Source organism: Oncorhynchus kisutch, linkage group LG19, assembly GCF_002021735.2.
Source record: "Oncorhynchus kisutch isolate 150728-3 linkage group LG19, Okis_V2, whole genome shotgun sequence".
Taxonomy (NCBI): Eukaryota; Metazoa; Chordata; class Actinopteri; order Salmoniformes; family Salmonidae; genus Oncorhynchus; species Oncorhynchus kisutch.
In genome coordinates, this window is record NC_034192.2 from 52,070,096 (window position 1) to 52,086,505 (window position 16,410).

Here is a 16,410-nt window from a genome sequence, read left to right on the forward strand (position 1 = left end):
CCTGTGGATGGATTTCAAGGCCTACCTTCAACAGCAGTGCCTCTTTGCTTGACATCATGGGAAAATCAAAAGAAATCAGCCAAGACCTCAGAAAACAAATTGTAGACCTCCACAAGTCTGGTTCATCCTTGGGAGCAATTTCCAAATGCCTGAAGGTACCACGTCCATCTGTACAAACAATAGTGCACAAGTATAAACACCATGGGACCACACAGCCGTCATACCGCTCAGGAAGGTAACAAGTTCTGTCTCCTAGCGATGATCGTACTTTGGTGCGAAAAGTGCAAATAATTCCCAGAACAACAGCAAAGGACCTTGTAAAGATGCTGGAGGAAACAGGTACAAAAGTATATATCCACAGTAAAAAAGACAGACTACGCTTTGCAACTGCATATGGGGACAAAGATCATACTTTTTGGAGAAATGTGGTCTGATGCAACAAAAATAGAACTGTTTGGCCATAATGACCATCGTTATGTTTGGAGGATAAAGGGGGAGGTTTGCAAGCCAAAGAACACCATCCCAACGGTGAAGCACGGGGGTGGCAGCATCATGTTGTGGTGGTGCTTTGCTGCAGGAGGGACTGGTGCACTTCACAAAATAGATGGCATCATGAGGCAGGAAAACTATGTGGATATATTGAAGCAACATTTCAAGATTTGAGTCAGGAAGTTAAAGCTTGGTCATGTGTTGGGTGGATGGACAATGGGCAATGATGGACATTCTTCCAAAGTTGTGGCAAAATGGCTTAAGGACAACAAAGTCAAGGTATTGGAGTGGCCGTCACAAAGCCCTGACCTCAATCATATAAAAGATTTGTGGGCAGAACTGAAAAAGCGTGTGCGAGCAAGGAGGCCTACAAACCTGACTCAGTTACACCAGCTCTGTCAGGAGGATGGGCCAAAATTCACCCAACTTATTGTGGGAAGCATGTGGAAGGCTACCTGAAACATTTGACCCAAGTTAAACAATTTAAAGGCAATGCTACCAAATACTAATTGAGTGTATGTAAACTTCTGACCCACTGGGAATGTGATGAAAGAAATAAAATCTGAAATAAATAATTCTCTCTACTATTATTCTGACATTTCACATTCTCAAAATTAATTGGTGATCCTAACTGACCTAAGACAGGGAATATTTACTAGGAATAAATGTCAGGAATTGTGAAAACCTGAGTTCAAATGTATTTGGCTAAGGTGCATGTAAACTTCTGACTTCAACTGTACCTCTACCCCTGCCCACCCAGGTCCCTCAGCCTGCGGTATTTCACCTATGGGATCCTGTTTGGATGTGGCTCGTCCTTTGCCTTCCAGCCCTCCCTGGTGATCCTGGGCCACTACTTCCGGCGGCGGCTTGGCCTGGCCAACGGCGTGGTGACGGCTGGCAGCAGCCTGTTCTCCATGGGCCTCCCAGTGCTGCTCACCAAGGTGGCGGAGCCGCTGGGCCTCAGAAGTACCTTCCAGATCCTCAGCCTCTTCATGCTGGTACTGTTGTGATGTGATCATCCATGACACTGCCTTTTTGTTTACATCTTACAGAATTTTTTTTGAATGATGTGACTCGTTGAAGTAAAGGTTAAATTCGACTTTGAACAAGTGTTCATTTTCAATCTCATCAACAAAACAGGTCCAGGCCCTGCTGGCCCTGACCTTCAGACCCCTGCTGCCCCAGAGAGCTCCAATGGGACCACCAGGACCAGGGGGCCCTGTCGGGTCAACGCCTCAGCAAGGAGCCACTGCCCGTGGCAGCCGCTGGAGCAGGGCGCTGATCCAGGTCAGGAAGGCCTTTAACCTGAAGGTGTTCCACATCGTCACCTACCGGGTGTGGGCGTTCGGGGTTGCTACGGCCGTGCTGGGTTACTTTGTGCCCTACATCCACTTGGTAAGGGCTCAGGGACCATCAATATAATTTATTGAAGATTTTACCATGTTCTTTACCATGTTCACATCTCATTGTGTTGTATTTAGGGCACCGTTTTCAGAGACACCTGTGCTGTGAGTGAAATTATAATGATAGAATTATAATAATCTGCAGCACAATTTATGATGTGTATCCTTTCCATTTCCATTTAGAATGTTGCTGTTTTTGCGAGGGGAAATAATGTCGCCCTTACTGCTTTTAGTGTCACCTTGAATGGCATTTTACTGTATGTTGGAAAACTAAATTTTCCAACCAAAAGTTCAAGTCAACTTCAGAGGAAATCTGTAATATTGTTGTGTGTGTGTTAGGTTACATTGTGTGTTGGGTTAGGTTGTCATATTGTGTCAGACAAACCCACTTATCTAAAATAAGTAGCTAGTGACATTGTTGCATGGTGATGTGAGGACTATCAAGGAGACACCTTGTCACAGCAGTATGTTTATGAAAACTCCTGGAGGGATGAGGAAGGAGGACAGAAGGAAAAAAGGAGGGAGGGAAGGAGTAGAAAAAAGGGACAGAGATGGGGGGGAGGGAGGGAGAGAAGAGAAGGGGGCGGTAGATGTCTAGTGTGACGTTCCGCTACATCTTAGATGTTTAGGCAGCCTCCCCACTGCCTGTCCTGTTTTCTCAGGCCCCAGAACCAGTCCCAGATGTAAACAAAGCCACCGGCTTTTGTTGTGTGAGCGCCCATGCTGCTAAACTGACTCAGGAAGCTCTTTGCTTTAGGTCAGCCCTAAACATGGGTATCCTATGGCCCTTGATGTTATTCTGGTGCCATGTAGTGCAGTATCAAAGCAGAGGAAACATTTCACATGAACTTGATAGGGGAGAGAAGCTTCTGGTCAGGAAAGGACTTCAGAGGGTTTTGTGTTTTGGATCAGATTCAGGTGTTGGGTGGAGAGGAGAGAAGGGAAATTATTCACCTATAGCTCCGCCCCTTCCTGCTTCACTGTTTACGGGTCTTCTGAGAGGAGGACGTGGATGAAAACATTTGTTATTCCAAAGAATGGTTATGGAAGTTTGGAATGTTATAAGAAGAACAAATTCCAGTTTCTAACACGACTCGGGATGAGACCCAAATGCAGACACAGGAGGCAGACCGTTTGAATCTCAGATGTTTATTACAAAACAGGGGGCAGACAAACGGAAGGTCCAGGGCAGGCAGAGGTCAGTAATCCAAGGCAGCATCAATCGGGGACAGAACGGCAGGCAGGCTCAGGGTCAGGGCAGGCAGAATGGTCAGAAACGGGAGGACTAGAAAACAGGCACAAGAGATACGGGAAAGCACGCTGGTAAGATTTGACAAGACAAGATGAACTGGCAACAGACCAACAGAAAAAGCAGGTATAAGTACACAGGATAATGGGGGTAAATGGGAGACACCTGGTGGGGGGTGGAGACAAGCACACTACGGATCAAACAGTTAAGGGTGTGACAGTTTCTCCATTGAAATCCCTTCACCAAGATCGAAATCAATGTCCTCGATGTAAGGTGATTTCAACATGGGAATAACACACATGAAAGAATCCATGATCACATGCAAGAAATGACTACACCTTTGAGGCGTAATTCAGTGTTTTTCTTTTTTTTTGCTGTTTTGTTTGGCTGCTTCCAACCCCTCAGTGTTTGTATGTTTCCAGGGGGCTTGGTTTGAAAGCAACAAGACACCTTTCCGTCATCTTGAATTTAAGCCTTCTAGAAAGTGTGTGCCCTCTGGCCTGGAGGGAAGCAAAAGTAATTCACCTACCTCAGAATAGTAAAGCCCCTTTAACTGGCTCAATTAGCCAACCAATCAGTTACCAACCCCTAGTAAACTGTTGTTGAAAAAAATGTGTTTAACCAGATACAATACTTTTTAACAGTAAACAAATTGTCAACAGACTTTCAGCACGCGTATTGGGAAGGACATTCAACAAGCACAGCACTTACACAAATTACTGATGATTGGCTGAGAGAAATTGATGGTAAAAAGATTGTGGGGGCAGTTTTGTTAGACTTCAGTGTGGCTTTTGACATCATCGATCATAGTCTATTGCTATAAAAACATAAGTGTTATGGCTTTACACACCCTTCTATATTGTGGATAAAGAGTTACTTGTCTAACAGAACACAGATGGTGTTCTTTAATGGAAGCCTCTCCAACAAAATCCAGGTAGAATCAGGAATTCCCCAAGGCAGCTGTCTAGGCCCCTTACTTTTTTCAATCTTTACTAACGACATGCTTTGAGTAAAGCCAGTGTGTCTATGTATGCGGATGACTCAACACTATATACTCAGCTACCACAGTGACTGAAATGACAGCAACACTTAACAAAGAGCTGCAGTTAGTTTCAGAATAGGTGGCAAGGAATAAGTTAGTCCTAAATATTTAAAAATCTTAAAGTATAAAGTTTGGGACAAATCATTCACTAAACCTTAAACCTCAGCTTAATCTTGTAATGAATAATGTGGAAATTGAGCAAGTTGAGGAGATTTAATTACCTGTAACCCTGGATTGTAAACTGTCATGATCAGAACATATTGATACAACAGTAGCTAAGATCGGGAGAGGTCTGTCGATAATAAAGCGCTGCTCTACCTTAACAGCACTATCGACAAGGCAGGTCCTACAGGCCCTAGTTTTGTCACACCTGGACTAATGGTCAGGTTCCACAAAGAGGGACTTAGGAAAATTGCAATTAACTCAGAACAGGGCAGCACGGCTGGCCCTTGAATGTTCATATAGATCTAATATTAATAATATGCATGTCAATCTCTCCTGGCTCAAAGTGGAGGAGAGATTGACTTCATCACTACTTGTATTTATGAGAGGTATTGACATGTTGAACGCACTGAGCTGTCCGTTTGAACTACTGGCACACAGCTCAGACACCCATGCATACCCCACAAGACAGGCCACCGGAGAGATCTCTTCACAGTCCCCAAGTCCAGAACAGACTATGGGAGGGGCACAGTACAACATAGATCCATGACTACATGAAACTCTATTCCACATCAAGTAACTGATGCAGGAAGTAGAATCCGATTTTAAAAAACAGCTAAAAATACACCTTGGAACAGTGGGGACTGTGAAGCAACACAGACACATGCATACACACACACGATACATGCGCACAATACACACATGTACACATATATGTTCTCTTAGATATGTGGTAATAGAGTAGAGGCCTGAGGGCACACACTTAATATGTTGTGAAATCTGTTATGACTGTATTGTAATGTTTTTTAAATGTATAACTGCCTTCATTTTGCTGGACCGTAGGAAGAGTAGCTGCTGCCTTGGCATCAGATAATGGGGATCCATAATAAATACAAATACAAATCTGAAAAAAATGGACATGAAAGTATTCCGCTTGTTCTTTGCCACCAGATGAACTTTGTGAAAGAGCAGTTCAAGGAGACCCAGAAAGAGTGGATCTTGTTGGTGTGTATAGGAGCCTCATCTGGCGTGGGGCGCCTCCTCTTCGGAAAAGTAGGAGACCTCATTCCCGGAGCCAAGAAGATCTGGATGCAGGTGAGGTAACCCTCTTCAGCATCTCATTGTCAGCTTAATTTTAACAAATTCAGATTTTAAATATGGGTTAGCACATCAGCCACATCCCCTTAGTTTTTTCCATTAATGGTGATGGCTACTAAAAACTTCAAATCTATTACTATTTCTGGTCAAATCCATTGGTCAAATACTTGTTGAGCTTCATTTAGTTTACCTGGTAAAATGGAACTAATAGAATTGGTTGAAAGTTTTTGATATGGATTTGACCCGTTGGTTGCCATATTGCCATCTTGGTTGGTTACTTTGTAGTTTCTATATAAAGTGGAAGAGTGTATAAGGGACAAGGTATTAGTCAGGAGAGATGTATTGGACAACATTAACCTAAGACTCCTAAGACTCTCTGACACGTTACACAATGACAGTGAGTTACTTTGGATAAAATTGTCTGCTAAATGGAATTCATTATTATGTGTTTATTATATTGTCTCTGCTCTTCTCTCCCCTAGTCGGTGTCGTTCATGGTGCTGGGGCTGATGTCCATGATGATCCCCCAGTGCACTGTGTTCGAGGGGCTGATTGTGGTGTGTGTGTTCCTGGGGCTGTGTGACGGCTGCTTCATCACCATCATGGCTCCCATAGCCTTTGAGCTGGTTGGCCCCATGCAGGCCTCCCAGGCTATAGGATACCTACTGGGACTCATGGCCCTGCCCATGACTGCAGGACCCCCCATCGCTGGTGAGTACTATCGGTTCCTCAGGTTACTAAACACTGTCATCAAAGATTTTAAATGGCAGGCGATAAAGAGATGGTTAACTGCTATCTGACAGGCAATCGCTACTGAGCATCACCTCAACACTTAGGAGTGGAAGCCAAGGTGATAAAGAGATGGTTAACTGCTATCTGACAGGCAATCGCTGCTGAGCATCATCTCAACTTTGGAGTGGAAGCCAAGGTGATAAAAAGATGGTTGCTTTCTCTTCAACAGGAACCTATTCCTTCCAATCGAGAAAAGTCAATTCTGTAGCTAGCATAGTGTTTCCATATAAGTCCTTTGAGGATACCCACATTCCATAGGGATTTCTAAACAGGGTAGGATTAGGATAATGTATTTTGTGTTTCTCATGCCGTTGAGCTGACATGTCTCAGCCATATACATACGTATATTCACTGTGTTTATGTACATCATTGGTCTTGGCTCTGAATGGAGCTGGTCTACAGAGTAAATAGAATGATGTGTATCCCAAATGGAACCCTAGTCCCTATTCAGTGCACTCTTTTTCACAAGGGCCCATAGAGCTCTGGTCAAAAGTAGTGCACTATGTAGGGAATAGGGTGAAATGTGAGATGCACACTGAGTAAAGTGGCAGAGTTCCAGTTACAGGGCTGGTGATTTGTTACAGAGGGAATAAGATACAGTTGGAGTAGTAGTCTCGGATAGCGGATAGTTTAGCGATGAGTTGTTGACACTATGGCTGCATTTTCTGGGACTCTGCCACTCTCCACTGCCACCCTTCAGGCTCCACCGCCACTCCCCACATTCCTGTTCAGACCACCAGGGTGCTGTTCAGAGTGATGCAATGATTCTGATAGAAATGTATTACGTAGAACAAATATCATCAGTCATGTTGAATAGGAGTCATTTCATACATTATATTTCTATGTGCAACATTGAGAATAGTTTCCTCTGGCTGAATACACTCCAGAGGTCACAGTGAGGAGGAGGAATCCTGCCCCATCAGCCTACAGCAGGGGCACCCAGACTGGACATAAGTCTGTCTGCTCACCTCCCTACAGACCTGGGTTCGAATAGTATTCGATTCAAAATGATAATAATACTTTGAGCTTTGCTTGAGTCTGCCCTGAGTGACAGATGGGCGGAGTTTGCATGCTGCACTCTAGTGAACTATTCCTTTGGTTAAATCACGCCAAGCAAGCTCAATCAAGCACGGATAAAGTATTTGAAAGATTTTTTATAATATTTGAACCCAGGTCTGTCTCCCGGCTCGTCCTCCTTCTCAGAGCCTCAGTGTTCTGTATTGACATTACGTCCTGTGAGGCCTGGCTGAATCTCTCTCTCTGCTTAGTGCCAGATGTTGGATGAGTTATCTACCTCGTTTCCAGCTCTTGTTTATGGCAGGGCCACTTAGCTAGCTCCTTACTGAGTATTTTGGCCAGTGTTGCCCATCACCCTGGACACACATTAGATACACTTTACTGAGGGTTTTCTTTTACAAAATGTTCCCCAATCTAGTGGTACTCGTGGTTTCTATGGTTACCATATAATAATAAAGCGTCTGACTGGAACTTCTTAGTCCACATTCACTCTTCACAGATACAGAGCAGCATTTAGGACTGCACTATATTGTTTCTTGGAAGAACAGGCAAACCACTAAACCGACTTGAACAACCTCTCACACTTATTAGAGATGCTGATGCTGTACCACCTGACAGCCCTCGAGACTAATAAACTATGACTTATCTTCTTAGAGATGTTTATGACCGCTAATTATTAGTTCTGAGCTAGTTCCTGGAAGAAGAAAAGACAAACAGGTAAAACAACTTGAATCACCAAGATAGTGGGTGAATCTCATGGCACATTGGAGCTAAAGATCTAAAGCGCCTCCCCTCAGATCTTCTCCACCAATGAATTTTGAGAAAGATGTGTTGAGAGTGGACACAAGGAATCAAGGAAATACAATTGATTCGCTCAGTGATTCTCTCTTGAATAACGAGTAGTGGTTCCATACACTACATCTGAAACCTCTCCCTCCCTTGTCCCCCAGGACTCCTGCATGACTACTGTGGTGATTACAATGTGGCCTTCTACCTGGCAGGGGGCCCTCCCATCGTGGGGGGCATGGTGCTGTTCTTTGTGCCCCTGATACACCGACGGCAACAGAGAGCCCTTGAGGGCCAGGGTGGGGGGCCGGAGGACCCCAGCACAGATCACATGCTGCCCCCGGCAGGAGGCCCCAAGGGCTGCTCTAACGGAGAAATGCTACCTGGATACACCGACGTGGAGACACACATTTGAGTAGCACTACACTAAGGTATGAGAAGGGAGGTGTGTGTGTGTGTGTGTGTGTGTGTGTGTGTGTGTGTGTGTGTGTGCACGTAGGCATGCATGCACACACACACACAGACACATACACACAAAGATCCTAGATTGAAATTATGGTCATCTTCTAATGTTGTCCTTCTTCCTTCTCTCAGGAATTCTATTCACCAGCACCTGAGATCTGACCGTCCCTGCACCTCCTCCTTTCCCCTGACCCCTGGCCCCTAACCACGGACTACCTGCTGATGTACCTCTCAACCTCTGACACAGTTTCTATAGGAACCCTCCTCCTGTCTATAGGAAGCCCCCTCCTCTCTGAATGCCTTTAGTTCCTTATAGGGATCCCTGTGGTCAAGGAGAGAAGGGGAGAAGGTTTTTTGCCCTCTGAAGAAAAGGAGGAACACATCGCTGACCAACCTTGAACGAAGAGACAATTGGCATTATCATAGGATCTGGGCGTCACACAATCCAAAACAGTGTTCTCTTTCCCTGTGGCTTTAAGCTCATCTAAAATGGGAATCCACACAATAGGTGTGTACCATTCAGAGCCGGGCACCTGGAAGAAATCATTTTTTAAATCCTATAGTGTCTGGAGTCAGAGTATGTCAATTATTTAATATGCTTCAGTAGGTTTTTAAATGACAGATTATTCAGAAAGATAAATAGTAGTAGAGTAATTGAATGGAGTACTTTGTTCTACTCTGTCTAGACCACAAGCATCTCACACTTTGTTTCATAGGTTCCTTCTGTCTCTAGGTGTTTCATTAGATAGGTCTAGGGAATGACATAGGAAAGATTTCAGTTATTATGACGACTTATTGCAGTTACATTTTACAAGTCTCAGTTTATTTTGTTTATGATAGACCAAGGAAGAACACATATCTGTTTCAGTTGTGTATTATACGATAGGTCTCCATGGTGATTCCCCCTTGGAAAAGCCACTAAAACAGTCACCTCAACCACATACGTCCTTATGCAGTTTTTCCATATGTAACCCGTGCCACGATGGAGCTACAGATGGAGCTACAGATGGAGAGCGCCAGACCAAACACAACAGATTATTTACCAGCTTCACACTTTGTAGTCTTAAATCTATTTTTTTAACAGTTATATTTCTAAGACTTTAAGTCAATCAAATTTGAATTGAAACTAAATACACCTCTCTGAGATGTTTTGCCAAATTTTTATTTACTCTGCAGATTTGTTTTTATTGTTTTAAGTTTCTACTGTTTTTCATTCGTTTTTACCGTCTGTTTCTTACAATGGCATTGTGATCTTGTTATTCAGATGGGGGTGAATCCTGACTTCCACTTTGAGACTCCCATTGACGTCAATGTATGACTACGTGAAAATTCTACTTAAGTGAAAGTTTTACTTAATAAATGAAAGTTAGGATTCTCCCCATTGTCAGTCAAGAATTGAGCCATAGATCTCGATGGTCCGTGGTCTGAAATCTAGTGGTGCTAATAATGATAATTATTATCATCCACTGATATGATAATTATTATTATCCACTGATATACAGTTGTTGAGAAATAAGACACTGGCAGTTTATTAGAAAGAAAAATAACCTTTAGTCTGCCAGATTTTTTGCAAACAATCTAAATCTATTTTAAGGGCATTGAGCTTAATTTTGAATTGAAAGGCCATCGTTTTTGCTGTGTGTGTGTGTTAGTTAGGGCATTGGGCCACAGACCACAGAATGATTGCCATTACATACATGCACTCATTGGCTATATCCTTTTTTTCAGCCTGGTCCACATCAAACATCTTTGTTGATGAGTTTGCTGCTTCTTATCTTCAGATGACAGCATACTGTTTGTTGGGTTCATACGTCGTCACGGTAATAACCAGATACTGCCTCATGGAGATTCTCACTCTAGTAGAGAAATTCATTAAATTGCAGTTGATGTTATGTTTTTTAAATGTTAAACGGACCACTTACCTCCTTGAGATGACATTTTCCGCATGACAGAATGGTTGAATCGGCGTGTCCCAAATCTCACCCTTTTCCCTATATAGTGCTCTATGGTCACTGGTCAAAAGTACTGCACTATTAAGAGAGTAGAATGCCATTTGGGACACATTCTAGGCCTAATGTAGGACAGAGAGGGAAACAGAGAGAGGACGTCAATACCTCAGTAATCTAGTTAAATATGTTGGCATTCTTCAAATCATGACATCATACTTCCAAGTGAAATGAAAAGGTTGCTATTTTATTTTACTACAGCTGTTAGCTTCAGCGCCACGGAGCTGAACATACTGCCAAAAACCCTATTCTCAAACTACAATGCTTCACTCCACCTGTGTGTGTGTCTGTCTGTGCGTTCACTGTGTGTGTGTCTATGTGTGTGTGTGCACTCAGATTTCTGAGATTTGCCTTCCCTCTCCCACATCTGGCTGTGATCCATACTTTTGAAAGTCTTTATTTTTCCTTCCTGCTTCTCTAAATGTCCTTCCCTCTGACAGTTCAGTCCCTGCCATATAATATAGATATGATCATTATGGTCCTTGCCTCCTTTAAGGCTGCAGACTGAGTGGACTACTCTGACTGTTACCTCATTAAGTTCCTCCGTCTCTTCTCTCTTCTGTTGATCCCACCTCCATGCTGCTCCTATATCTCCTACAGCTGTTCTGAGAGCCCGCTAGCTCACCGTGCATTGTCATCCTTAGACTATAGATGGAAAGAGGAAACCTTGTTTGATCAGCAAGCTGTAATACAAAATGTACTTTTTGATAATTCATTTTGATCGTTCTCCTATAGTTGGTCAGAGAGCTTGCTGGCTCTAGCCTGGTTAAACCAGATTCAACCATTGTGAGTGCAGCATTCAGTCTGGTCTACCAGGCTATGCTCCTGTCTCACCACGCATCCTTATACTGTAGAGATGCAGAGTAAACTGTTCTGTTTGCTCGTTGTAAGCAAACACTACAAGATGTACTTTTGATCATTCTCTTGTTTAGTTTGGCACGTGTCATTGTTCTGTTTGTGTTTTGATGAGATGGGGTATTGAGATATTTGATTTTTAACTACTGAGATAGAAACATATTTGGACAGGAGTGGTTAATGACTGATAGTGAAACATGCAGCCTTCATGGTGTTGTTTGCTTAACCAATGTTTGGCTATTCAAAGTCCTGTTGTCTCTGCAGCCTTGGTGGCCCAGCGGGGACAGTGTTTTCTGAGTGGGCACTAGTGCAGATTGCACCCTAAATGTCTAGGCCCAGTACCAGTTCAAGGAACGGTCACAGATCGGGTCACATAGGCTTACATGTACACTATGAGAGTAGAATCTCATCATAAATCTACATATTTACACAGCTTAAATAACTACATTTTTAAATTGTATGTTTCCTAATATTGTTGATGTTTTAATTGTATCTCACCCTATAGCAGCCATAGCATTCTGAACCCGAGTGATCTTTTGGGAGTTTTCTCCCATTTTCCTTTGTCAAGATGTCATTTTTTTGTCCAATCCAGCCCAGTGTGTGTGAGACAGGGCTGTCAGATGCAGTCCTCTTTTTATTACATCATTGGGCTGGTGTACACCATGTCTGTGTCTCAAATGGGACCCTATTCCCTATATAGCGGACTACATTTGACCAGAGCCCTATAGACCTTGGTATTTTTTATATATACACTATATAGGGAATAGGGTGCCATTTTGGACGTATCCCTTGTCTTTATACTTCTGACCCCACTTATCTACCCTACCTACAGTCTCTTCTTATATAGCTTTTGCTGTATCACCCATAGACTGTACACCACCCTGACTGTATCGCTCGTAGACTGGTCATCACCCTGACTGTATCACGTGTAGACTGCACATCACCCTGACTGTATCACCCATAGACTGTACATCACCCTGATTGTATCACCTGTAGACTGTACATCACTCTGACTGTATCACCCTTAGAATGAGCATCACCCTAGCTGCATCACCCGTAGCCTGTACAGTTGAAGTCGGAAGTTTACATACACCTTAGCCAAATACATTTAAACTCCGTTTTTCACAATTCCTGACATTTAATTCTAGTAAAAATTCCCTGTCTTAGGTCAGTTAGGATCACCATTTATTTTGAGAATGTGAAATGTCAGAATAATAGTAGAGAGAATGATTTATTTCAGCTTTAATTTCTTTCATCACATTCCCAGTGGGTCAGAAGTTTACATGCACTCAATTAGTATTTGGTAGCATTGCCTTTTAAATTGTTTAACTTGGGTCAAACTTTTTGGGTAGCCTTCCACAAGGCACATTCCTCCTGACAGAGCTGGTGTAACTGGGTCAGGTTTGTAGGCCTCCTTGCTCGCACATGCTTTTTCAGTTCTGCCCACACATTTTCTATGGGATTGAGGTCAGGCCTTTGTGATGGCCACTCAAATACCTTGACTTTGTTGTCCTTAAGACATTTTGCCACAACTTTGGAAGTATGCTTGGGGTCATTGTCCATTTGGAAGACCAATTTGCGACCAAGCTTTAACTTCCCGACTGACGTCTTGAGATGTTGCTTCAATATATTCACATAGTTTTCCTGCCTCATGATGCCATCTATTTTGTGAAGTGCACCAGACCCTCCTGCAGCAAAGCACCCCCACAACATGATGCTGAAACCCCTGTGCTTCACAGTTGGGATGATGTTCTTCGGCTTGCAAGCCTCCCCCTTTTTTCTCCAAACATGACGATGGTCATTATGGCCAAACAGTTCTATTTTTATTTCATCAGACCAGAGGACATTTCTCCAAAATGTATGATCTTTGTCCCCATGTGCAGTTGCAAACCGTAGTCTGGCTTTTTTATGGCGGTTTTGGAGCAGTGGCTTCTTCCTTGCTGAGTGACCTTTCAGGTTATGTCGATATAGGACTTGTTTTACTGTGGATATAGATACTTTTGTACCTGTTTCCTCAAGCATCTTCACAAGGTGGTTCTGGGATTGATTTGCACTTTTCACACCAAAGTACGTTAATCTCTAACCGACTTGGCAAAACAATAGTTTGTTAGCAAGAAATGTATGGAGTGGTTGAAAAACAAGTTTTAATGACTCCAACCTAAGTGTATGTAAACTTCCAACTTCAACTGTACATCATCCTGGCTGTATCACCTGTGGACTGTACATCACCCTGGCTGTATCACCCGTAGACTACATCACCCTGACTGTATCACCTGTAGACTACATCACCCTGGCTGTATCACCTGTAGACTGTATATCACCCTGACTGTATCACCTGTAGACTGTATATCACCCTGACTGTATCACCCATAGACTACATCACCCTGACTGTATCACCCATAGACTACATCACCCTGACTGTATCACCTGTAGACTACATCACCCTGACTGTATCACCTGTAGACTACATCACCCTGACTGTATCACCTGTAGACTACATCACCCTGACTGTATCACCTGTAGACTACATCACCCTGACTGTATCACCTGTAGACTACATCACCCTGACTGTATCACCTGTAGACTGTACATCACCCTGACTGTATCACCTGTAGACTACATCACCCTGACTGTATCACCCGTAGACTACATCACCCTGACTGTATCACCTGTAGACTGTACATCACCCTGACTGTATCACCTGTAGACTACATCACCCTGACTGTATCACCCATAGACTACATCACCCTGACTGTATCACCTGTAGACTACATCACCCTGACTGTATCACCTGTAGACTACATCACCCTGACTGTATCACCTGTAGACTACATCACCCTGACTGTATCACCTGTAGACTACATCACCCTGACTGTATCACCTGTAGACTGTACATCACCCTGACTGTATCACCTGTAGACTACATCACCCTGACTGTATCACCCGTAGACTACATCACCCTGACTATATCACCTGTAGACTACATCACCCTGACTGTATCACCTGTAGACTGTACATCACCCTGACTGTATCACCTGTAGACTGTACATCACCCTGACTGTATCACCTGTAGACTACATCACCCTGACTGTATCACCTGTAGACTACATCACCCTGACTGTATCACCTGTAGACTACATCACCCTGACTGTATCACCTGTAGACTGTACATCACCCTGACTGTATCACCCGTAGACTACATCACCCTGACTGTATCACCTGTAGACTGTACATCACCCTGACTGTATCACCTGTAGACTGTACATCACCCTGACTGTATCACCTGTAGACTACATCACCCTGACTGTATCACCTGTAGACTACATCACCCTGACTGTATCACCTGTAGACTACATCACCCTGACTGTATCACCTGTAGACTGTACATCACCCTGACTGTATCACCCGTAGACTACATCACCCTGACTGTATCACCTGTAGACTACATCATCCTGACTGTATCACCTGTAGACTACATCACCCTGACTGTATCACCTGTAGACTACATCACCCTGACTGTATCACCTGTAGACTACATCACCCTGACTGTATCACCTGTAGACTGTACATCACACTGACTATCACCTGTAGACTACATCACCCTGACTGTATCACCTGTAGACTGTACATCACCCTGACTGTATCACCTGTAGACTGTACATCACCCTGACTGTATCACCTGTAGACTGTACATCACCCTAACTATCACCTGTAGACTGTACATCACCCTGACTGTATCACCTGTAGACTGTACATCACCCTGACTGTATCACCTGTAGACTGTACATCACCCTGACTGTATCACCTGTAGACTGTACATCACCCTGACTGCTGCTCTTGTTTAATCTTTTAACTAATCTCTCCCTCTGTTATCTTTTGCACATGTTTCTGCCTACATTTCCATCACAACTCTCACCTCAGACTCTCTACCAACTGTCAGCAATCTGTTCCTGAACCTCCACTTTTCAGATATATTTTTAGTTGTATTTTTTCAAGAAATGTTATAACAATAGGAATCACAAGGTTTGAAATTAAGACTTATGCTGCTGGATAAACGTAATTTTTTTTGGTGAAGTTATTTTGGATCTGTAGTAAAACACAATTTGTTATTGTTTTGTATTAAACCAACAATAAATGTTTAATATGATGAGAACTGCATGAGTTTTCTTTGGCCAGCTGAGTAAAGCCATCCACTGCGTCATACTGTATGCCTCTGGATAGAACATACTGCCTGTAACATGTGTGTGGGACTCATTGCGAAATTCACTGAGGCTGAGCATCATGGTGTATTTTAGCCACCCCCTGACTAATTGCCGTGTTTGCATAAAGGATGTGATATTGCGTTCGCTCTGACTAATTGCCGTGTTCGCATAAAGGATGTGATATTGCGTTCGCTCTGACTAATTGCCGTGTTCGCATAAAGGATGTGATATTGCGTTCGCTCTGACTAATTGCCGTGTTTGCATAAAGGATGTGATATTGCGTTCGCTCTGACTAATTGGGAAACAGTGTATATGCCAGCCCTGTGACTAACTGCTATATTCTCATATTCACATGGTTTAGTTAGGTCCGACAGTAGCTATTACCATAAATGTGTTATGTGATGTTGTTTTAGCTCGTTCTCAATATGACTCGGGAAATTAAATTATGCCTATGTTATCCGACCCCTGACTGCCATATATTTCCATATGAACACCGCTCAGTGCAGCCAGGCGGCAAGCTGTTGACTGTGGCCCAAATGGCACCCTATTCCTTTATAGTGCACTACTTTTGACCAGGACCCATAGGGTGCCCTATATAGGGAGTAGGGTGACATTTGGATTGCAATGTTCTCTCCCTCTGCTCCCCGCTCTCCCATTTGACCCACTTTACTCACTCAGCAGCCAATCGGCCAATCAAACATGAGTTAGCGAGCACGTTCCATTGAATGCCCCAGAAAAGAACCACCAGAATTCTGTTCAGTTCTTAGAACTACCGGCAGCCAGGCATGTTGTACTACCCTGCTGCACCCCTCTCTGGTGGGTTACAATCAGGCAAAGCAGGTCTGAG

The 16,410-nt window shown here is 43.4% G+C and overlaps 1 protein-coding gene across 1 annotated transcript in view; it reads left to right on the forward strand.

The window, feature by feature from the left end:
- The window catches only part of LOC109864951 (monocarboxylate transporter 8), a 36,294-nt gene extending 20,780 nt beyond the window's left edge, over positions 1 to 15,514 (forward strand). The window contains exons 3-8 of the mRNA XM_020453047.2: positions 1,250 to 1,487; positions 1,630 to 1,884; positions 5,297 to 5,440; positions 5,926 to 6,154; positions 8,203 to 8,469; positions 8,633 to 15,514. Of these exons, the coding sequence (XP_020308636.1) occupies positions 1,250 to 1,487; positions 1,630 to 1,884; positions 5,297 to 5,440; positions 5,926 to 6,154; positions 8,203 to 8,453 (1,117 nt within the window). The 3' untranslated portion in view covers positions 8,454 to 8,469; positions 8,633 to 15,514. The remainder of the gene's footprint in view (positions 1 to 1,249; positions 1,488 to 1,629; positions 1,885 to 5,296; positions 5,441 to 5,925; positions 6,155 to 8,202; positions 8,470 to 8,632) is intronic.
- Positions 15,515 to 16,410: the final 896 nt, after the last annotated feature.